Genomic DNA, 23,883 nt, shown 5'->3' on the forward strand with positions numbered 1-23,883 from the left:
AAGGTCACGGGCCAAGGCTCCGACAGGACCTGGAGGTCGGATGAATCTTCCGAGGAGGAGGGGTTGGAAGGGCCCGGAAGAGGAAGTGATCCCCCCACAGGTTCTATGTCTATAACCTGGGACATATCAGCAAAAAAAATCTCCCGATGAGCGGCGTTTGCACTTCTCGGTGCGTAACACCCTAGTCGGAAGACCTAGTTAATACGAGTAGGATACGTATTATATCAAAATACTATATATGAAAAAAAAAAAAATTGTTGACAAGTCGTTGCCCTGAAGAAGAAAGATTATGATATTCTGAAAAGGAAAAAAAAGACTAAGGAAATTTCAATGGAAAATATTTCAATGCATTGTTTTCATACTTGATGTCTTCTACAACAACATATTTGATGTAATCGTATAAATAAATAACAAAAAGATTTTAAGTTAGATATACACATTGATCTCAATCAGAAGAAGATTCAAATTTAGAGTTTCAAATTTTTTTTTTTTAAAAAAAAAAACAATTTATTGGATTCTAGAATAGATGTGTATATAAATTAAATAAATTTTTAACACAAAAAACAAATTTTTTATTAGAACTACTAAATTTTGTTAAATCTATAGCTAGAAGCCTAGAACTCTAGAGCCGCCCATGATATACTTCCTAGCCATGTTTTATTTTTTTCAATATTAGCAATTTTGTCAGCTTTATATTATTAATTCTTCATTATGATTCAGCATCTTTTCAAGTCAGTCTTATCCTACCTGTTCGTTATATAACAAGTGTGTCGGATCCTGTCTCTCTGTATTACTAATTCCTGTATAACCTATCTTTCGACCAAACAAATCCTAATCTTTTATTACCTTTCAACACTATATATGGATCGTATTCATTTTATCCATTGAACCTAACTAACTCCTAGCTAGCCATGACTTCATTTTGGATCACATTATCAATAGTTCTACTTCTTTTCTATTGTCTTCATGAGCTATGGAGGAACAACAAAAGAAAAAAACTTCCACCAAGTCCCAAAGAAATTCCAATTTTGGGACATCTTCATTACTTGTTAGGCAAAAACCCTCATCAAGATTTGAATAACTTAGCCAAAAAATATGGTCCAATCATGTACTTAAAATTAGGTCTTGTTGACAACATAATTGCTTCTTCTCCTCATGCAGCTGAGCAATTTCTCAAGACATATGATCAAAATTTTGCAAGTAGACCACCTCATGAAGTTTCAAAATACATTATGTATGATCAAAAGAACTTGTCTTTTGGAACATATGGTCCTTATTGGCGAAATATGAGAAAATTATGCACGTTGGAGCTACTTAGCACTACAAAAATCAATTCATTTCAATCAATGAGAAAGGAAGAATTGAATCTTTTGGTTGAAACACTCAAGACAAAATCTCATCAAAAATGTGTGGTTGATTTGAGTGAGATTATAACACGTTTATCGGTCGATATGAGTTGTAGGATGATTTTTGGAAAAAAATATAAAGATGAAGAATTTGATGGGAGGGGATTTAAATGTGTTGTTAATGAAGGGATGCAATTAGCAGCAGCACCTAATATTGGTGATTTTTTTCCCTATATTGGTAAATTGGATCTTCAAGGTTTATTAAAAAGAATGAAGGAAATTAGCAAGGTGTTTGATAAATTTTTAGAGAAAATTATTGATGAACATGAAGAGATTTATAAAAAAGGACAAGATCAAATCAACAATGACTTTGTTGATACAATGTTGAACATCATGAAATCTGGAGACACTGAGTTTCAGTTTGATCGTGGTCATGTTAAAGCTATTTTGTTGGTGAGTTTTATCTAGTTAATTTTAAGTTATATACATTGTTGCTATGAAAATTTTTTATGTCATACATCAAGCCAATCTTCATTTATTTGAAAGGAACTAAAGATATATTTAATTACTCTAGGGGATTCTAATATATTAGAAGTTAGGATTTGCACCTTTTAAACACATGTATTACGGTTCAACTATGTCATTTTGACACTTTTCATCGACTTGACAAGTTGCGTGAACTTCACACTAAACAGGAGTGTGAAAAGGCCCAAAAAGAAAAAACAAATTGAGGTGTCTAAAGTGAAAAAATTATGTCAAATTTAGGTATCTAGGTATGTGTTCAACCAAGTAGAAAAATGTATTATTTTTAAGATTACAAATTTCACATTTTAAGAAGATTTATCTATGTATATCATTTGGAGAATTTAATACTAACTTTTTCCATATATATTTAAACTTGTTATGTAAACATTGTTGAACCCCTTACTTTTTGTTTTTGGTTCTTTCTTTCTTTCTTTTTCCTTTTTTTTTTGGTGTTTTTGAATAGTGATTAGTGAAGTAGTATATTAATATATCATATGTCTTTGAGAGATTAAAATTTTCTATACATTTGATAGTGTGTTATGACGTAAGTCAATTTTCAATGGGAGTATATTTTGGAAAAATATTTTATTTGAAAAAAGAAGTATGGAAAAATATTGAATGGAAAAAATATTTATTCCTATAAGATTAACATTCATATTTGTTAATTACATTGTGTTTTGATGAAATTCTCAGTATTGATGGATGATAATGTTGATATGAAATTAAAATTTTCAAATTAGCCGATGTCGTAATTAAGGAAAATGATTTCTGTTCACAAATTCAGAAGTCATTTTTCCTATTCTTATCTGAAAATTTTGATAACTAATTAAACATCTGAAAATGACTTTCTTTATGAAAGATTTTTTTTTTTCTTGAAACCTGACTTTTGACTCGACACGATACAATGTACCTAAATTTTGGTCCAAAAAATATCTATACACAATAATAATTTTGTTTGTCCTTTTTCTTCTGCCTCTTTTGAATTTGTCAACAGGATATGCTATTAGCTTCAATGGACACTTCAGCAACAGCAATTGATTGGATACTCTCAGAACTCTTAAGGCAACCAAACATACTACAAAAACTTCAAAAAGAATTGGAAGAAAAAATTGGAATGACAAGAATGATGGAGGAGTTAGATTTACATAATTTGGAATACTTAGATATGATCATAAAAGAATCATTAAGGCTTCATCCTGTGGCACCATTATTAATCCCTCATCAATCTATTGAAGATTGCATTATTGATGGATACTTTATTCCAAAAAATTCAAGAATAATGGTGAACACCTATGCCATAGGACGTGATCCAAAGGTGTGGCCTAATAATCCAGATGAGTTTATTCCAGAAAGATTTGTGGGGAGTAGCATAGACCTTCGTGGACGTGATTTTGAGCTTCTTCCATTTGGGTCCGGTAGAAGAAGTTGTCCTGGTTTGCATTTAGGACTCACCATGGTACGTTTAGTCGTGGCACGATTGGTTCATTGCTTTGATTGGGAACTTCCAAATGGTATGTTACCAGAGGATTTGGACATGGGTGAGGAATTTGGTCTTGTTACTACTCGAGCCGAACATCTAATGGCTATTCCTACTTATAGGTTGTCATTTAAGTGATTTTGTTCGGCTTAATAACTTTCATCGTAATTTGAGTTCAAAGACCCGATGGTACACAAATTTTTGTAATTTACGCCAAATATTGCGTTTCACTACGTTCTTCACCGATACGAGAGCCAATAACTCTTCTTTATTCGGTTAATGAAAATCATTAAATCCTCATCGATCAATAAATGTTTGTAAAAAATAAATATGACACATCTCATTTCTTTCATACATTTGTTAGGAATTTATAAGTCATTCATCTAACAATAAAACACAAAACAAATCCATTTGTCAAAAATGCAAAATAGAAAACAAAATAGTAACACCAATTATCCCTGGTCCCGGCGGGGCTCGAACCCGCGACCTTCGGCTCATAAGACCAACGCTCTAACCAACTGAGCTACGGGACCATTTTACGGTGATAGATTCTCTAAATCTGTTATTATATTTTGACCAACAAGTTACTCAATAGAAGACCATCTTACCCGCATACAGTGTTTATATCAAGCCAGTAAATACAAAAGACGTATTTATATATAAACTTTCAATAGTTAATTGTGGTTAGTTAATATCTGTTTCCATCTCAAATACCGTTATCCTTAAAACTCTCACTTTCAGGCCAAATTCCAGTATCAACAAGTCCAATTATAACATCATCACACCAAACTTAAGACTCTGGCCACTGCCCATAACCTGTGTTTAGGCCAAGAAAATCAGGCGAACACGTAGTATCAAGCTTAATCCTAAAATGGTCTTTGAAAATGCCAATGATCTCTGGAAATCCATTCAGTTTTTTCGATTCTTGATCAGTCAATCTTGCTGCAAAGCCATATAACACAACAACATATGAGTAGAAAATCCTTGTTGAAGCAGAACTTGAGTCGATTTCGTTGTCAAAAATTGACTCAACTATTGAAATGTACCATTCATCATGGGTTGAGTAATGAGATGTCTTGTTTTGGTATCAACATGGACAACATAAGTTGACAACATAGGCTTACATGCAATTGGTAAAACAAGAAAAGTGAAGATTATGAAGAAAGTGAATGCCATTATTTAAGTCCAATAGTGAAATTCACTAGGTAAATTATTTGGCCATGAAGATTGCCTTTAATATTTGTGAGAGTAGAAAGTGCAAACACTAATTTTTTAAAAGAAAATCTCTTCTCATCAAAGAGCCAAGAGTTCTAGCGCACTACGTGTGCACAAGTGACAACCGATTTGTAATATGCCATGTAGGACGTGCGTGACTATTTATTTAATTTTATACAAGTGAGACATAGTTGTAAGCTGAGGTCAAGTTAAAGAACACATTTATGTATTATGCCAAAAAGTGACCCTATGATTGTGTACAACCTCATTTTCCTTTTAGTATAAAGCAACCGCGTAAAAAAGGATTGGCCCGTCAAAGGTACGGTCCCTTTGCGAACAAAAGTTCAGTATCAATAAGGGTTCATAGCATGTAAGGAGTGTATAACTGGGATTTCATTCCACATTTTTGTTCATAACGAGGAAGAGATAGAATGTAGTTCGAAATGAAGGAATAAAAAAACTCTCTAGTCAAGCGTCTGAGTGCTCCTTATTTTGAGACATTATCGCTTAGGAGTTGACCCGGATAACAAAGAATAAATCCATAAAAATAAAGATCTTATGTATCTTTATTTACCAACCTCCCGTGAAAAAGGCCATATAACTAAAAGTACACCACTCAACCTCAATCAATAATTAATTGTAACTCAATATGTAAATGTCATAGTTGAGTCTATTTCATTCTAATTCTAATACTAGTGTGTAATTTCAAAGATACCTAAAACTATATGTACTTTATATCTCACACTTATTTTAGGTGAATCTAATAATAACAGAAGTAAATTAATAACTACGAGTTAATCCCAAGTAGGTACAATGGAAACCAAATTTCAGCATGATGAACTTCACCCATCATTTATATTTTCTCTAGTTGATATCAGAGGTTGGTGGATCATGGATGTAGTTCCTTAGTTATAGATTCATTAGAACTCAGTAAATTTTTATGGATATGTAACTGAAGAAAAATTTACTAAATTGGTATCAATAATAGATTCTTAACCTAGTAAATAGAATTGAATGAAATAAAATTCAGAATTCATCGAGAATTTCAATCAATCAAACTTGTGCACACATTGCATAGGATAGACCAGATTCAATAACTCATGAAAGAAAATTCAATTGCACATGGAAGGATTCAATTTCACACATAACTAGGTTATGACCTACTCAATTTGCCACGGTCTTAGCACAACAATCTAGGACAGCATGGTAAAAAGTCAACCAATCAATACCCAAAATGACATTGAAATCAACCTTATCTAAGACAAATAAATGGTACACCCGATCCACTATTAAAGAATTAAAAAAATTTCAACTGAGTTAACTTGGTCAATTGTCGATAATCGATATGCATCCGCATAGATCCATCTTCTTCTTCACAGGACGGGGGCGCCCCAAGATGATATACTACTACGACGCTGAAGTAGCTCATGTCATAATCACACGAAAAGCACGATCGCTTTAAGTAAGAGAGTACTTGTATCCGAAATCAATACATCTCAAAAACTTAAAAAATAGACTCGTAAATTATCTGAAATCGTCGTGCGTGTTTTAAACCAAAAATTGATCAGGACTCCCAGATAGACAAAAATTGATCAGGACTCCCGGACAAATTGAGAAGCATAGGAGTATGGATTTTGAGAGGATAAGGTCGCAACTAGGTTGCCAGAGAGAACAGAGAAGTTGCAGAGTTGCTAGAGGGATTGTTTATCATAGAAGTTGGTGACCTGATGTCACATTATGTTCCAGGAGATTAGAAAATCATCAGTTTTATATTGTTTATTGCAGAAGTTGGTGACCTGATATCTGTTATACGAGATTAGAAAATCATCCCTAATTTTAGTTTTCATGGCAAACGGTTACTTAGATAATTTTTTTTATTAATTATTTCTTTTTTTTTCTTTTTCTTTTAGACATATTTCACAACATTCATTAATATTTCAAGTAAAATTAAAATCATAAAATTTATTGATAAAATTTTTGAGGCCTCAAGATTTTGAAGACCTAAACAAATCCTTTACTAGTCTTAACCACCCCTGTTTTTGTGATCAATAACCAACGTTTGAACTCATAATTTTTAAATTCTAAATCCAATTCTAAAATAGATGGAGATGAATCAATGGTTCATACTTCCCAAGACGCCCTTTTATGAAATATTGCACTTTAAAGTCTCTAATTTCCACTGATTGCTAGTTCATTGGATAACCCCCCCCCCCCCCCTAAAAAAAAAAAAAAAAAACCTTGTCCACACTCATCACTATAAAATGCAATTTTTTTTCTAATATATAAGTTGAACCTTATCCAACCTATCGTCAATATACACTCTAAGAGTAAATATTATAAAATTTATTATTATTTTTTTTTTTTAACAAAATCTACCAAATATCCAGTATTTTTTTCCTGTAAAAAATTTAATCCAAAAATCCCTACTTTTCTTCCCTTTTTATCTCCTCTGTTTTTTTCTTGATTGAAAAACTCATTTAAAGGGGTATTTGAAGGGATCTTCCAAACATGGCTCATAAGCCCCACAAACATGGCTCTGAAGGGATCTTCCAAACTCTAATCCAATTGCTACCATTAGTCTTATGATAAGCATACTGCTGGAAGTTGCCTAAACTGTCTAGAGTAGCACGGTGGTAGTAGTCTTCAACCGGGATTGGGACATTCTACGTTAAAGAATAAATAGTGTTATTGTTAGTACCTTTCACAAGGCACAGAGATGCATTCCTCTGGTTGAAAACCAAATTCACTTCATTGTTTCCTTCAGTATCTTGACTGTCAGCAGTTATTTTATGGTGCAGTATAGAAATTGGTGTATCATGTTTGTATGAATTGTATAGAAATTGGTGTATTACTAGTTTTATGGTGTCTGAATTGTATGAAAATTAGTGTATCAACAGCTTTATGGCGTCTGAAAAGTATAAAAATTGGTGTATCAATAATTTTATGATTTTTGAAATAGTTAGAAATTGATATATTAATAATTTTATGGTGTCTTAATTATATAGAGATTGATATATTGTCAATTTTATTTTAAAGCGTCTTAAAAATTGGTGTATCAATAATTTTATAGTGTTCAAACTCTTTAGAAATAGGTGTATCAATAATAATAGTTTTATAGTGTCTAAAATGTATAGAAATTGATGTATTAATAATTTTATGGTGTCTAATATGTATAGAAATTGATCTATTTTTATGGTGTTTGATCGATATAGAAATAAGTGTATATAAAAATAGTTGTATCAATAATTTTATGGTGTATGAAATTTGTATAGGATGTGGTTTGAATCAACCGGAGAATTTACTATTATTAATGATGTTTTTTCCTAAAGAAAATTAAAAATTAAGGTCAATTGAATTAAATCTGAAAACATAAACAAATATCAAATAATGTAGTGTTTTTTCGTTTGCGTTATTTATTATTTTTTAAAAAAAATTGATGAAAAACAAAATAGGAGAATTTGTAGGGTAAAACATCAACTATTAAGTTGTCCCCTTAAATTATGCTATTTTATTTATTATTTTTTATTTTTTCTTTTGGCTTATTTTGATAGATTTTGTTATATTTCTATTGTTATATTTTGTAAAATAGAAACTATTGGTAGATTTTATAATATTGACTCTTAAAGTGTATATTTATGTGATTTCGCCCTTTTTCTTTTTCTTGTAATAATTAAATCTAAGATGCCTCTACTTGATCATGATACCTTTACCCCGTGTTTCTTCTTTTATTAGTATTGCAGATTCACGATTTGAATTTTGTGATTAAAATTTGATATTATGCCATATGCCATCTAGTTTATTTGATTTGAGATTTGTATTTTATTTATTAAGTGAATCTTCCTGTTACATGTATATAGGTTTGAGTCAAAATTATTGCATTCAAATGAATCCATAAGATAGATTCCTATTTTCATTTTCAATAACTACGGTTCACTTCCAAACAATCTGATATCGCCTATATGAACTTAAAACCATTTATAACTATGTCTCATCCAGTTATTAGATTTGAATAATTTGGAATCCTATCTTCTTTTTCTACCATATATTTAGAAAATTACGTCCAAACCCCACTTATGGACTACACGAGGTATACTGTTGTTTGTTACGAAGAAACTTACATGTCTGAAAGGTATAACTTAACTAAAAAGTTTATTGATTGCTCTATAAGTGGAGTCTTTTACATACTAAACATTCCAATCTTCGATCGTCTGTGCCGCTATTGATGTAAGTTGTAAGAAGTCTTGGCCTCGAGTCAAGTTGGGCATCATTTAATTTTCATTATAGAAATGAGTCCACTGCAAGACCAAACAAGTCGAATGAGTCAACTTTATGACCAGACAAGTTGCTTCCTCGTCTTGCACTGATGACATAGTTGCTAAACTTCATTATGTCACATGTAGTCGTTCACACAAGCATATGATGTTTACATGTGAATAGAGACCAAAAGCTAAAAAAAAGTTCAAGGGGCGATCCTTCATATCGTAGGGTGCCAACGAGATGAGAGATCCTAACGATTGAGCAATATTCAATGTGAAGAAGTAAGCCACCTCGCGTTAAATTGCAAGATAGCTATACTTGTATAACTCTAACCAGCAACCAAACGACTCACTATATGAGAACTTGAAAGTCGTCATATATGTAACAGGAAGTGAAACTACTCAGAAGGGAGAAATTCAGATCAATTTGCTAAAACTATAGCTTTATTTTCTGGTTCTTGATCTCTTCTAACATAACACGGCCATCATTTTCATCAAAGCAACAATACAAATAGAAACGTGAACGCCATTTTCGAAGCCTATAAGATCAAAACTGAAAAACTGCAAGCAAATTTTCCAGTAAACACTATTACTATTCTCCTAAAGACCCTTGTAGTCCGGTCCTTCCCCAGACCTTGCACATAGCGGGAGCTTTAGTGCACCGGGCTGCCCTTTTCTCCCTAATTCTAGAAGATGGCCCTTGTAAGCCATCAATAATTCCTCTGCATGTTCTGTAAACCTCAATACGAACTTTTCCAAGAAGCGATGCTCTGTCAATTGCATCACAAAACAAAAACTTGGGTCTTTCTTCACAAGCTTTTTCGACTTTATCAGCTTAAGAACTTGATATCTCGGAATCACTCTGTCCTTCATACTGAACATCAAAAGTGGAGGAAACTGTACTATAATTGACTTCTTTAACTTCACCATTCCCAAGAAGAACTTTAGTCCGAGTTGTATTTTCTCCTCTGAAGATCGGAATAAACCTGGTGCCCTCCTAAACATTACCATGCACTCACTTTTGGAGAAACCAGATCTCTGAATCAAAAGCAATTTCCTGGAAAGACATTCTCGACTAATACAACTTACAGTATGAAGCCCATGTACCAACATTCTTGAATCAGTAGAAAACCCGATATCAATAACTTCTGAGACGAGCTTTTTAAGCTTAGATCCCGACATACTAAAAAGATGAGGTTGCCTCTTCAGGAGTGACGATAGTTGAGACTCAACAATTCCAACGCTCTGCAGATATGATATATTGGGAATCAGTCTCAGGTGAGGGGATCTATAAATAACCCATTCACACCTCCGCAGAATGCGGAACCAATCGCCATTTGCAGTACCGTTTGTAAGGACTTTATTTAGAACTTCAATACAAGGCTTTAATATTTTGTCCAGGCTACGTGTTAATATTACTGTCTTTGTGGACATAAGCCTACCAAGGTTAGAACCAGTGATACCCAATTCTTGTAATAGCTGGATCTTTGGCTTGAGTGTTTTTTCAACATCAGCAAAGAGGATTTGGGGAACGCAACAAACAGCGGATTGGATTTGTGCATCTGTGAATCCAATGGACTTGAAGAACTGTACAGCCAATTCAGGTTTTTCAACACTTCTGACCCCTGGAAAACGATCGGATATGGTCAGGGCTTTAGGTTTTGGAAAGTCTAACGTGTTTATTAGGTAGTTGAGGAGAACAGGAGTTTCTTGGTTAGCATTTTGAGCAGACTTTCCAGTTACCACCTGAGATAGAGAGGAGAGAGAGATGCAGAAAGACGAAAAAGGACCAGTAGGTAGGGAATGAAGATGATATAAGTGAGTAGATAAAGAACGGTAGCGTAGTCGGATGGAGATCATGAGTCCTTCTCAATCTGTTCACAGGCAACAGCCAGAAAGACTTAAACGATACAAGAAAAATATGTGTTTTACGGATTTAAGAGAAAAAACATTGAACAAAGCTCTATCGGACAACCTTTCTATCTCCCAATGCAGAGGTAGGGTATGCATACACCCTACCCTCTCAGACTCACTAATGGGATAACACTAGGTATGTTGTTGCTGTTGCTGTACTTTGAACAAAGCTATCCAAAGTCAAAGATAGGCCGAGATGGAATGCAGTAGCTACTCATGTTTTTCTTTTTAACTTCACTTCCCTGGAAAGAAAAGGTGAATAAATATTAAACCAGCCTATCTCTATGAGCTGAAATGCTTGAGACCTATAAATTGGAATAGATATAAAAAAGAAGCAGAAACTCATTTGTAAATTAATTCTGATAAGAGTAACGTATCAACTGTGAAGTTCACAGATAATACAAAAAGTTAATCCCTCTATCTTAATTTATATATCACTCTTTTCATTTTGGAATGTCCAGAAACGTTCAACGTCATCTCATTGTAATATAATATTCACACTTGCAAGAATTCATACTCAAACTACGCAAATTTAAGTTCAATAATATGTTTTCCCTACTAAACTAACTTTTTATCCATGAATTTAAATTTTCTTCCATCAAAATCTTATATGATGGAGGGAGTAATCATCATATTGGCTAATCGCTAACATACTAACTTCAAATTCAAGTGCCTGTGTAGATAGAGTTGATAGCAAAATAATGAAACTGTAAGGACCTTCAATTTGGAAAAGACCCAAAATCACAAGCAATGATAAAAATATAATCTTTGACGACATTCATATTTTTTTTCTAATTCTCGTATAAATTAACAGAAACTTTGCAATAATGAAAAGAAGAAAAATGGAATATCACATATAATTCATAAGAGAATGCAAATAAATTGCTGAAACAAAACACAGAGCAGCATACACTTCAGTTCATTATCCGCGCTACATCATTAAAACTTTGCACTAGAAACACAAAGTAGGAATCCCACGGAAGAAAGCAAAAGAGACCATGAGTAAACTTTCTACTAAATTTCGACTGAGATAGATATCGCTGAAGAGGTCGTCAGAAAAATAGATGGATGTAGTAATAGCAGCACCGAACGAAGAGAGCTCACACTAGCATGACATTTTTGCAAATCATAGGGCATCTTGAAGCCTAGTAAGATCACCAACATATTTTACTTTGAAAAAGATAGAATGCGGCTTAATTCTCAAGGAACATGTTTATTCTTCTCCTACATCTAGAGAATGGACCTTGTAGGCCATCAATAATTCCTCTGCAGATTCTGGAAACCTTAACACATACTTTTCCAAGAACACATGCTCCCGGAAACATATTGCAGAATAAAAACTCGGTTCTTTCTTCACAAGCTTTTTTGACTTTATCAGCTGAAGAACTTTATATCTGGGAATCACTCTCTTCTCCATGCTAAACATCAAAAGTGAAGGATGTTGTACTAAAGTTGACTCCGTTAACTTCACTGTTCCCAAGAAGAACTCTAGTCCGAGTCTTATTTTCTTCTCGGAAGTTCGGAATAAACTTGGTGCAATCCTAAACATTTCCATGCACTTATTCTCGGAGAAACCAAAACTTTGAAACAATTGCAATTTTCTCAAAAAAGTCTCATGGGTAATACTACCTAGAGTATAAAGCCCATGTAGAAACATTCTTGAATCAGTATAAAACCCAATATCTAGAAGTTTAGAAACACGCTTTTTAAGCTCAGATTGAGGCAAAGCAAGAAGACAAGGTTGATTCTTCAAAAGTGATGATAGTCGAAACCCAACAACTCCAATGCTCTCTAGATATAAAATATTAGGAATCAGTCTCAAGTGAGGTGATTTCTGAATAACCCAACCAGACCTATGTAGAACCCGAAACAAATCGCCATTTTCAGTACCATTTACAAGGACTTTGTTGAGAACTTCAATGGAAGGCTTTATAGCTTTCTCCACACTACGTGTTAACAAGTTCGCATGTGTGGAAATAAGCTTACACAGATCAGAACCAGTGATACCCAATTCTTGAAATAGATGAATCTTTGGCTTGATTGTCTTTTCGACATCGGCATTGAGGATTTGTGGGGCAGAATTAACAGTGGATTTGATTTGTACATATGTGAATCCAATGGACTTGAAGAAATGGACAACTAATTCAGGTTTTTCGACACTTCTAACCGAATGGCAATGATTGGATACTGCCAGGGCTCTAGGTTTTGAAAAGTCCAAGGTGTTTATTAGGTAGTTAACGAGAACATGGTTTTCTTTGTTTCCATTTTGAGCAGAATTTTTGGTCACGACTTTAGGTAGAGATGAAAATGAGAAACTGAAAGAAGAAATGGGACCAGCAGGTAGGGAGTAAAGATAATGTAAGTGAGTAGATAAACAACGGGAGCGTAGTTGGATGACAAACATGAGTACTTCTCAATCCGTTCACAGACCACGGCCACAAAGAGCTAAAAGAGGATATGAATGACCATTTTACGACAAAAACTTTGAACAATGCTACACTTACTTTTTTCCAACTTCACTTCCCTGGAAAAGAAGAGGCAAATAAACATTAAGCCCTCAATTCATTTACGAAGAGAGCCTTTTTTTGTTTGTTATGTGAAGTCAGCCTATTTCTTTAAATGTAAATGTTTGTGACATACAAATTTGACAGAATATGGAAAACTTATTAGTTAATTAACTCATATAAACATTTTTCCATTAAATTTCTAAAATGATACAAGAAATTAGTCCTCCAGTCCTAATTTATGTCACTCGTCTCAAGCTCGAACATCCCAGAATGTTTGACGTCAACTCTTTTTATCTATAACTTTCTTCTTACAGGAATTCCAGTTCATTAAACAACTCAAATTTTGGATTTTGAAGTGATGCTTTCTCTAGTAAACTAACTCCTTAACCATAAATTTAGTATCCTTTTTCCATCAGAAGTTTATATGACGGAGGGAGTATTATTATCGCAAAAAAAGAAATATTGCAGGCCTTAACATACTAACTTCAAACTCAAGTGTTCGTATGGACAAAATTGAAGACAGATGAATGAAATTTAACCATCTCTAAACTTTTTCAAAATCAAAAAAGCCGAAAAAATCACAAGCAAGGGCAAATATTTGGGATAACACATAAATAGAAACTCAAACTTAGTCAACCTTAGCTGACAAGTAAGCACTCAAACTTTGAGAGTGCTCATCTAGATACCTCAATTTGGTCTCACCTAACATGTTAGAGTTGCCTCAAATTATTTGTCTCTCTGTCTCTCTGCTGATTATGCCTCAACATGCCTCTATGTTCCAGCCCCAATTTTAGAAAAGTCGAGCAGATCATGTGCCTATTGTACAGTTACTGGTCAATAGTTTTTTTCTGGAAGTGCAGCCGATTTCTCAGGGGCATTTTCTATATTTTTGGTGATATATATAGTTTTCTCTGTAACTGTTTGAGACAGTGTCTTTCTTGTACTGAAGATTAAAATCTTCTTTATCCTCGTTCCTTCATTTTTGAATTCTTGAGGATTTGATTATACTCTACCTACTACATAGTGAATAGCTCGTCGTTGCCCGTGGTTTTTTCCAGACTTGGGTTTCCACGTTAAATTTGTGTGTCATCTATTTTATTTCCAGATTTCTTTCTGGATTTTATATGTGTCTTGTTCCTTGATGTAAGTAATTTTCTAACATAACAACTAAATACTCCAACTCATTCCCACTATGTCTCATGGATACCCGACACTGACACGACGCATAAATTTTAGCGGTGTCTAGATGATCATTTTATAAGTTGGAGTGTTTGAGTTATCTAGATGTGCTTACCAACTGAATCCAAGCTTGAGTGTTCGTTAATGCACTATCGCAACCCCTAGCATATTAACTTTAAACTCAAGTGTCAGTATGGATAAAATTGATGACAAATGAATGAAATTTTAACCACCTATAAACATTTTTGACAAAAAAGACGAAAGCTCACAAGCAATGGTAAATATTTGGGATAATAGTAACTCAAACTTAGTTGACCTCAACTGAGAAATAAGCCATAACTTTGAGAGTTCACATCTAGATACCTCAACTTGGTTTCAACTAACAACTAAACACTCCAACTCATTCCCACTGTGTCTCATAGACAGGTTCACCCGAACCCCCTTGGCAAAAAATTACACTGTATATATAAGTAATTTTTATTTTATTTTTAGTATATATATGTAGATTTTGAACTTAAGCGCAAGATTAGAGGTTCACTCAGTAGTTTAAAGGGATAAAATTCATTTTAAGGTTCCAAGTTCAAATCCCACGTTTTTGTTTTTCGATCCGCCACTTCTCATGGACATCCTACACTGACATAGCACATAAATTTGGAGATTTATAGATGATCATTTTGTAAGTGGAGTGTTCAACTGACACAATGAATACGAGTTGAGTTCTCTAAGTGTGCATTTACTTGCTGATTGAGGCCAAGCTTGAGCGTCTGTTTATGTATTATACCAAAATATTTCAGTTTTAACCCATTGATAAGATATTCTATTTACAAAAACTCTGCAAAAATCAAGAACATCTCAATAAAAACACACAGCTTAAGCTGTCTAGGTGTGCATTTACTTGCCACCTAAGGCCAAGTTTGACCGTCTGTTTATGTATTATTCTTGTCTTTGACCCATTGATAAGTATATTATGTACACAAACTCCACAAAAATCAAGGCGTCTCAATAAAAACACACAATTTACTTAGATATTTCTATCTTCGACTCATTGAAGAGACATTTTATTTACACAAACTCCGCTAAAATCAAGGGTATCTCAATACACAACTTAACTACTCCCTCCGTTTCATTTTACCCGTCCCAAATTGAGATGACACAACTATTAAGAAAACAATGATTGGTAATGTAACTTTACCATTTTGCCCCTCTTAATTGTGTCTTGTTGTTAGTTCCAATATTGATGGATGACTAATACCAAAGCACCGTTTATATTTTTAATAGTGTATTTTTAATGTACTCCTCTTTGGAACATTTTTCAAGAATGCTAATAACAAGTAGTAATCAATTACACTAAGAGTATAATGAGAAAAAAAATTATCTTGTCTGGATAAGTAAAATAGGACAAGCAAAATGGGACATCAAATTAGAAAATTTGGGACGGATAAAATGTGACGGAGGGAGTAAATCTTTACTCCGCTAAAATCAAAAGCATCTCAATAAAAACTCACAATTTACCTAAAATATTTTGTCTTTGACCCATTCATAAGACATTTTATTTACAAAAACTACACAAAAATCAAGAGTGTCTCTCAATAAAATCACAAAACTTACGAGCCATATCTACTATTAAACAAAAATGAGAAAGTGAAAAAAGACGATGACCGACTTACAGTTGAAGTTCGTCGGACCGAGAAGTTAACCGGAGATGGACATCGCCGAGGAGTTCGCCGGTGAAATATATGAACGAGAGTTAGTCCATTTTGCTCTTATCAAACCCACTAGATAAAGTTTTGGGCTTATTAGTTCGAAATTTATTGGGCCAAATATATTTCCTTCGAGCCTAATGTTGGGAATAGGACTCTATAACAATTTTTAAAATAAATAATTAAGTTTGAAATTTTTTCAAAAAGTAGTCAATTGAATATATTATTTCTGCTTTATAGTCATTTTTAATTTAGCTCATTTTGATCTATCTAATTCGTATATAGTCCATATACAATATTGATATAATTTATAGACAATACTGATACAATATTCAACTTGGGCAATTCAACCCTTTTAAAATATTTTTTTTTTTTTTGCTATAAATTTTTTAACTGATATTCTGTTTTTTTTTAAGAAATAATAATTAAATTATATAAAAATGATATAATTGTTAAATAAAATATGTATCTATATAAGATATATGTATATAAATTGTATAGTTATATCAAATATGTATATGTATAAAATATATATAAAAACTATATAGAAAGTGTATGAAAATTATATAATTATTGTATAAAATGTGTAGAAAATAATGTACAGTTATTATATAAATTGTGTATCAAAACTGTATAATTTTCGTATAAATATTTATATGTATAAGATTTATATAGAAGTTGTATAGAAAGTGTGTAGAAACGGTATAGAACAAGTCAGTAAATTGAAATGACTAGAAAGTGAAATTTAAATTTCATGGCCATTTTGATGGAAATAGTTTAATTTTTGAAGTGCCGTTTTGGTCCTTTCCCCTAATGTTTGCTCGATCAGTTTAAAAATGAATTACACTTTCCTTTTTAATTCGTTTAAAAAACAGTGACCCCTTTTATATTGACAATATTTTCATTTTAATTTTCATGCGGCGTGTTTGTGACCACAAAGAATGTTTTGATACTTCTGATGTAATTTAAATTTGATACAACAAAATTCAAAAGTACTTGTTATTTTTTTAAATTTCGTATTAAGTTAAAAAATGTTATACTTTTTTAAAGAGTGGGATGTGTCTGGTCATGTTTTACTGTGAAATAGAAAAAAATTAATAAAGAATACGATAATCCAGAGATAATCCACTCAGTCAAATGTTCATTACTTAGTTAAAGCTAATTTGTTAGTTTTATCATGTTTCATGCTTTGGAAGTTCTTATTTATTGTCCTGTGTCTTGAGCCGGGAGTCTATCGGAAACCGCCTCTTTACTTCTTTAGAGGTAGCGATATGGCCTGCGTACATTCTACCCTCCCCAGACCCCCACTAGGTGGGAATATATATACTGGGTTTGTTGTTGTTGTTAGTTAAAGCTAATTCATTGGTGCAATAGCAATGGCTTCAACATGATAATATGTGAAACTGACTCAATGCTAATGCATAATTCTGTAAACAACACAGTCAGCCTCCTGGAGAATTGCAGATACCATAAAAGAGATCAACAGTAGAATTGTCACCAATCATGATAATGTTACTAGTCATTGCTTCAGAGAAGCAAATAAAGTTGCTGATAAACTCGCTTCTCTAAGCCATAATCATGAGAACAACTATGTATACTATACTGTTGCTGACCTTCCAAGGCAAGTTAGAGGCTTGCTAAGCACTGATAGATGGCAATTACCTTCATTCAGAATCAAAAATAAAGAACCACAGTATGCTCACGTATGAGCCACCCTGAATATACCCACTTCAAGATATTACAATTATAGATAACTGTAATGTAAATCATTTAAGATATCACAATAATTGCTTCTTTTTGTCCAACAGTTCATTCGTTCACAAATCTACTTTGAATCGATCATTATACATAATATGTCACCATGCCAAAGTCAAACTTTTAATAGTATCTCAGTATTTGCAGTTAGATGATCTTCCAATGCCAATACCTCAACGGCAAATTCACACTTGTCTTGAGAGGGATTTTCTGTTGTAATTATACCTAAACCATCGAAATCACAAGCTTGTTTAACTTGTCTTTGCCTTTGATAACATCCATTAAAAGCATAAGAAAATTTAGACTCTTCACTGAGTCCACCACACGAACCTCCTTCTTCCAATGGCGTACAGTCTGTTATGCCACATGCAAAATTAAAATTCTTCCTCACCAATTCCAAGTTACTTGTGTCTCCATTGAACATGCACCATCGACGTGGCATTGACACAATGCCCTTTGCTTTATAGGGATATTCGTCACGGTCCTATAATTAAAGACAATAAAATTAGATTATTTTAAAAAATAAACTCTCAAGTCTCAACCCCTCAAATTTGGGCAGGTTAACAATTGGTTTATTATTTATTAACTCAATTGGTCTTGATCTATTCAAATTCTACTCATCTAAAAGTTGAAACAATTTGAGCTTAGTGTATAACTCAAATTGATTATAAGAAACTTTATCAAAATATTTTTCATTTGTTTGATATGTTATATATAAAAATAACAAAGCAGAAGAAATTGTTTTGTTTGGCAATTAAATAAATTATTTTTTCAAAAAAAAAAAAAATAACAAACAAAAAGTTCATGTTTAGTTCATACTGACCCATCTCAAACTAGTTCAGCTAACTTTTGGCTGTAGATATAAGATGTCTCTTATCAGTGGTGTAATTTGAAAGATAGTCATTGTCGTATGGTTTTAGATTCCATATACGAAGTTCCACGTAACATCCTATAATTTCACCTATGAAATTGGAAACTTTGAAAGTACTAATTTTTAATCATTTTGACCAGAGTTGAGCAGTAAACCGTTTATAACTCAAATTGCTCATTTGACATCCTTACCTGTAATGTGAAATCAATCTTGTACTTTGGATTTCCATCTGCCTCATAAATTCCCCAATGCCTTTGAAATGCACCATACATCCTCCCAAACTTATTCTCATCTGATAAACTGTGAAGATATATGTCAATAGATCCTGGCCTAAGTGGTGTCCCTTTTTCTGATGCTATAAATTTCAATAACCCCTTGTAAAATCTTTCTGCATTTTTAATATTGGCATATGGATATCCATCCGTAGGCCATCCAATTTCACCAATCACAATTTTCATAGTTGAATATCCCGCGTTGGTTATTGCTGATACAACAGAATCGTATATTAGTTCTACTGCATTCGTGTACGTAGCGTTGCCATCTGTTATAGTGAGATTGCTCATGTTATCGAAAAACGTGAATTCTATGGGGCAATTCAGTACATCCCTAACAATATGGAGGGGGAACATGTTCACAACAAAAGGTGCACCAGTTTTGTTGTAGAACTCTAGCAATTTGAGCATCACTCCTTTTACGTCGTCGCGGAAGCCTGTTTCAGAGGGGACTTTCGAGACATTAAAGACGTCCACGCCATGGGCGGTTGTTGTTATGACATGCCTAAAATCCATCTCATCGAGAACTTCTCGCATCAATGATATCGAGGCCACCGCATCAAACTTTGGTATATCATTCAAGAATGTATTTGAAAATGGCTCAGCCCCAACTGCTAGTCCCCTGAAGAAATTAAATGATAAAAGCATCTTAAAGTATAAAAAATTAACATCGTCTAGCATGTTCGGTCAAACTTTTAAAATTTGCTTCTTTTTTTTTAAATTTTTTTTTTTTTTTTTTAGATATACTTGTCAAAAAAGTAGTTTTGAAAAGTGACAGTTTACTTGCCCATTTTATCAAACTTCAAAAATTACTTATTTTTAAAAGTGCTTTTCAAGAAAATGTATTTTTGCAAGGTAGCCGTCTGTGTATAGCTAATCAATTTCAGAAACACTTTTGCCAAGTAATTTGTCAATATCAAAATAACAATTTGTACTTGATTTATGTTATAAATATGATTTTGGGGAAAAACTTTTTCCAACTTCTCTGCTACTACCCAATATGTTTTTCCCCTATATGCATAACCAAACACATTAACTATTTAAAAAGATATAAGTAATACATAAACATGCTCTTTAACTTGGTCTTAACTAACATTTATGTCCTCCAACTTTGGATGTACACAAGTAGATGAATAAGTAGACATACGCGTTCTATGTGGCGTACTATGTGCAGGACGCCACGTCAAATGCAAATTTTCCATGTAGGACACCACATAGGACGCATGTGTCTGTTTGTTCAACTTTATACAAGTTTAAGTACATATATATATACTTGTTTGTACACACCCAAAATTGGATGTGCTTGTCTTGTTGTTCAAATTTCCACAAGTTGAAGTGTTTACTTGTGCACATCCAAAATTGGAAGTCATAGACGTGATCAAAAATCAAGTTAAAGGTTATACCAAAAATAAACATATTTAACTTCTTAGAGAACTTGATCAAATAGAGTAAAGTAAATAAGGTAAAAAGAAAAGGGATGGATTACATACACTATCTTGACACCTTTGTTGGCAGGTACCTTGATTTTTTCATTTAGCCAAGCAACAGCAAGGTGTTTCTTATTTATATTATTTGTCATTCTATTTGTAAGGCGAATAGTAGTACTAATATTAGTGGCTGCAAAAATTTGAATTATATCAGAGGCTGAAGTCATGAATCTCACTGCTGAAATCTTGTTTTGTAAAAGCATATCAACAACCATTGATGGAACCAATTGTTGTGATTGTTGTCTCCCATAAGTGATGCCAACATAGCTATTTACACAACTTGTCATGAGCAAAACAACCAATATTATGCCGATGGTTAGCCTCATCTTGCACGGTATCAGGAATTTTTACAAGGAGATTTGATATTCAAACCCAAAAATGCTACGAACAGGGTTTAAATAAACCTGTGACACATCAATTATATTCTTGAGTCATCTCTGCAGTTGGATAAAATTTTTCTTCTAAAAAAAAAAGGAAGAAAGAGTCAACAATTTATATGTACATATATCATTTTCTTACCTTATTTTGCAATTTATATTTATGACATATCATGCTTATTCTTCCTTGAAGAATTACGCTTCACAACAATAGCGTGCGGCAAGAATTTTTACAAGGAGATTCAAAAAAAATCTAGAAATGTTACAAGTGAGGAATATATACAAACCTGTGAAATAAAGAATTATTTAAGTCACATAGATCGTCATGCGCAAAGGTTTTTTTAAAAAATAAAAAGTTCAGCAATTTATAAATAAAATCTTATTCTTACCTTATTTTTGCGATGTGATTTTCTGATAGAAGATCCAACTAGATCCCGTTGGATCATGCGACTCTGCCATTGAAGATACCAAAGCAAATTTTGAGTCACCTTCAAAGAGTTTGTTTTTTCAAGGAAATTTAATAATCTATATATATGCAGTTTTATTTTTACCTCATTTACGTGGTATAATTTACTAACAAAAGAATTCAATTGAATCCCTTTGAATCATATAATTCTGCCATTAAAGAGTACACAAAATAAAATTCTATATGTTTTCAAATAATATTTGAAGAGCCCAGGTGCTTCTACATTGATGGAACAGGTTAAGAATGAGTGTAGGGAAGTTGGAAAATCATAATTATTTTTAGGCTAAGTTTTTTCATTAAACAAAAAAAAAAACTAAAGGAAAACAAATAATGTGAAAGTTGGCTACCTATGTCCGCTTATTATGGGCTTGCATCAAAGGTTATAATTAACTTACACTTTTTGCCGGTGTTATGTTATTTTTGCAAGGTGAGGAGATTTTAGGATTTCTTTTGCTTAATTTTCTTATCAAATTAAAGTAATATCATAATTATTTCTATTTTTTTCCTATAAGACTAATATAAAACTGTATCATATTTGATTTATTTTATGATTAAAAGAAAAGTTTTGAAATTCTATAAATAAATAAAAGATTAACTTTTCATATCATAACACAATAATATGCACAAAAGAGTATTGGAAGTTTTTTATTTAACTTTTAATATGTAGGTCAATTGTTGTTGGTTATTTATATTTAACTAAATGAGTAACTTAAATATTTTATAATAAATTGTATACTACTTAATGATAATTAAGAAATAAAGAATATATAAAAAACATATACACATCTTGTACTATCTATAAGTGATATCAAACAATGGAGTGAACAACAGTATTTATATTTCAACGTAATATTGATATAGGAATGCAAATCAAATCGTGGATATATGCTTTATACAAATGGAGTCATACGATTTATAACATGATATATTGAAACATTTTTTCAAACATTTTGGGTGCATCAATTTTGCTCCAAATTTTTCAATCAATTAAACATGCTTATACCATCACAAAATCCCTCAAACAAAATATACATCAATTTGCAGGGAGGTAGACGTTTGAGTTTCAGCGATACAATCAACATTGATGACTTCTAGAAGATATGTCAGTTAGTGTTTAAAAATAAAAATATTTATTTATCTATAAAAAAATTAATCACTATTTTATACGCCCTCCGTCTCATTTTACTTGTCCAAAATTTCTTAATTTGATTTTTTCATTTTACTTGTCATTTTTCATTAATCAAGACAAGATAATTTTTTTTTCTAGTATTATTTTTTCTCCAAATTAAAATATAAATATTATTTAATAAAAGTATAATAATAAAATAGTCATATTATTAATTATTTTTTTAATCAATGTGCAATACCACACTGATATAGTAAAATGGAAGAGAGAGTATTTCTTATGAGTCTTAGGAAATGGCCGCCGAGGATTTTGTTCGGGCGGCCCACCCAGGAATCGAATCCCACAACCTACATGGGAACCCGCGCTGACACACAAATTAATTTTTTTAATATCACTTTATATTAGTATTCATTTTTATCTCTTTTAATGCTAGTTTAAATTAGTACTCATTTTTATATGATTTTCAGGTTCAATATTTCGGTGCTTACGATATCATCTTAATTCAGATGATGATGCCAGTGAGCCCGAGCCAAATTATACTATGGTAATTAATCATCAAGAAAATTCACGGAGGATTCATCTCAAGTAATGCACCTGTAAAGGGGCTAAGGAAGAAGCGAACCTAGCCGGATGATCATTGCGTGGATCACCCTCATATTAAGAAGAGGAAGGAGGCCGGGGGATGGAGATGATAGTGGGGTTGGGGAAGCAGTGGTGGAATTTTAGAACCGTAACTCCCTATGGTCAAAAGTATTGTCAAGAATCAAACCTGTTAGTAACTGGTTGAAAGGCCGTTCTCGTTGTTGAAAAGCTATGATTTCGACAAGGGTCAAAATGAAAAGAAATATGATTTGGAGGATTTGGTGAAGAAGAAAAGTTTTTGGTATGGACCTCTATACAGTTGTTATATAGATGAGGATTATGCCATCAATGACCTCAACGTCAATGATTTGTTCAAGAATGGGCAATGGGACTGGACAATTTTTCAAATTCAAGAACATGGAAGTACTATGTGCGAAGTTTAGGCATTACTTATAGTAACATCGATCTAAGAGCTTTAATGCTCAACTGTTGGACTAAATCAAGTCACTATCCCACAACAATATTTATTCACATAATCATTCCTCCTATTATCATTTGGCAAAAGTGGAGATCAAGATGTAGATCGAAATACAATGCTGAAACACTTTCTTTTCAAAGATTAAAAGTAGCTCTTATCACTTTTAACTTTACTCATCTATTGAATCTTCGGTTCAAGATCGAAGATCTCTATTGAAAACAGGTGGGAGGATGTTTGCAGGCTGTATGAAGAAACTTTTATGGTCTGTCGCATCGAGCCTTCTTTTCTTTTTGTTAAAGTCAATAGTGACGCGGATCTTGCATCAACGAAAAAATGTGGTGGAGGAATGG

General features: G+C 32.7%; 3 protein-coding genes and 1 non-coding gene across 6 annotated transcripts; 1 reads left to right on the plus strand and 3 right to left on the minus strand.

The window, feature by feature from the left end:
* Positions 1-669: 669 nt before the first annotated feature.
* On the plus strand, positions 670-3,594 carry LOC107872288 (cytochrome P450 71AU50). Its single transcript, XM_016719045.2, has 2 exons — positions 670-1,799; positions 2,866-3,594. Exons 1-2 carry the CDS (start codon positions 912-914, stop codon positions 3,484-3,486), a joined length of 1,509 nt encoding a protein of 502 aa, XP_016574531.2. The 5' UTR covers positions 670-911; the 3' UTR covers positions 3,487-3,594.
* A 213-nt stretch (positions 3,595-3,807) lies between these two features.
* On the minus strand, positions 3,808-3,881 carry TRNAI-UAU. Its single transcript has one exon. It is a non-coding gene; the product is annotated as a tRNA-Ile (tRNA).
* Positions 3,882-9,235: 5,354 nt separating this feature from the next.
* LOC107870187 (transcription termination factor MTERF2, chloroplastic) lies at positions 9,236-16,240 on the minus strand. 2 transcript variants are annotated; one of them, XM_016716627.2, is made up of 2 exons: positions 16,087-16,229; positions 9,236-10,975 (listed from the first exon to the last, which is right to left on the minus strand). In XM_016716627.2, the coding sequence occupies exon 2, from the start codon at positions 10,677-10,679 to the stop codon at positions 9,420-9,422; it is 1,260 nt and encodes a 419-aa protein (XP_016572113.1). In that variant the 5' UTR covers positions 10,680-10,975; positions 16,087-16,229; the 3' UTR covers positions 9,236-9,419. The 2 variants fall into 2 exon arrangements, with proteins under 2 accessions (XP_016572113.1, XP_016572114.1); XM_016716628.2 differs by lacking the exon at positions 9,236-10,975 and adding an exon at positions 11,485-13,257 and having other exon boundaries at positions 16,087-16,240.
* Positions 16,241-17,870: 1,630 nt separating this feature from the next.
* On the minus strand, positions 17,871-21,677 carry LOC107870186 (glucan endo-1,3-beta-glucosidase 8-like). Of its 2 annotated transcripts, XM_047412441.1 has the most exons (6): positions 21,433-21,677; positions 21,271-21,333; positions 21,024-21,168; positions 20,508-20,908; positions 18,937-19,639; positions 17,871-18,358 (listed from the first exon to the last, which is right to left on the minus strand). In XM_047412441.1, exons 4-6 carry the CDS (start codon positions 20,828-20,830, stop codon positions 17,990-17,992), a joined length of 1,395 nt encoding a protein of 464 aa, XP_047268397.1. In that variant the 5' UTR covers positions 20,831-20,908; positions 21,024-21,168; positions 21,271-21,333; positions 21,433-21,677; the 3' UTR covers positions 17,871-17,989. The 2 variants fall into 2 exon arrangements, with proteins under 2 accessions (XP_047268397.1, XP_047268396.1); XM_047412440.1 differs by lacking the exon at positions 21,024-21,168.
* Positions 21,678-23,883: the final 2,206 nt, after the last annotated feature.

This window comes from Capsicum annuum, chromosome 5, assembly GCF_002878395.1.
Source record: "Capsicum annuum cultivar UCD-10X-F1 chromosome 5, UCD10Xv1.1, whole genome shotgun sequence".
Taxonomy (NCBI): domain Eukaryota; kingdom Viridiplantae; phylum Streptophyta; class Magnoliopsida; order Solanales; family Solanaceae; genus Capsicum; species Capsicum annuum.

Coding starts and splice junctions, on each gene's coding strand:
- LOC107870186 (XM_047412440.1), bottom strand. CDS start 20,830: ATGAGGCTAACCATCGGCATAATATTGGTTGTTTTGCTCATGACAAGT. Junction 19,640..20,507: donor AACAAAGGTGTCAAGATAGT/GTATGTAATCCA, acceptor TAATTTCTTCAG/GGGACTAGCAGTTGGGGCTG. Junction 18,359..18,936: donor AGATTGATTTCACATTACAG/GTAAGGATGTCA, acceptor CTTTAATTATAG/GACCGTGACGAATATCCCTA.
- LOC107872288 (XM_016719045.2), top strand. CDS start 912: ATGACTTCATTTTGGATCACATTATCAATAGTTCTACTTCTTTTCTAT. Junction 1,800..2,865: donor ATGTTAAAGCTATTTTGTTG/GTGAGTTTTATC, acceptor ATTTGTCAACAG/GATATGCTATTAGCTTCAAT.
- LOC107870187 (XM_016716627.2), bottom strand. CDS start 10,679: ATGATCTCCATCCGACTACGCTACCGTTCTTTATCTACTCACTTATAT.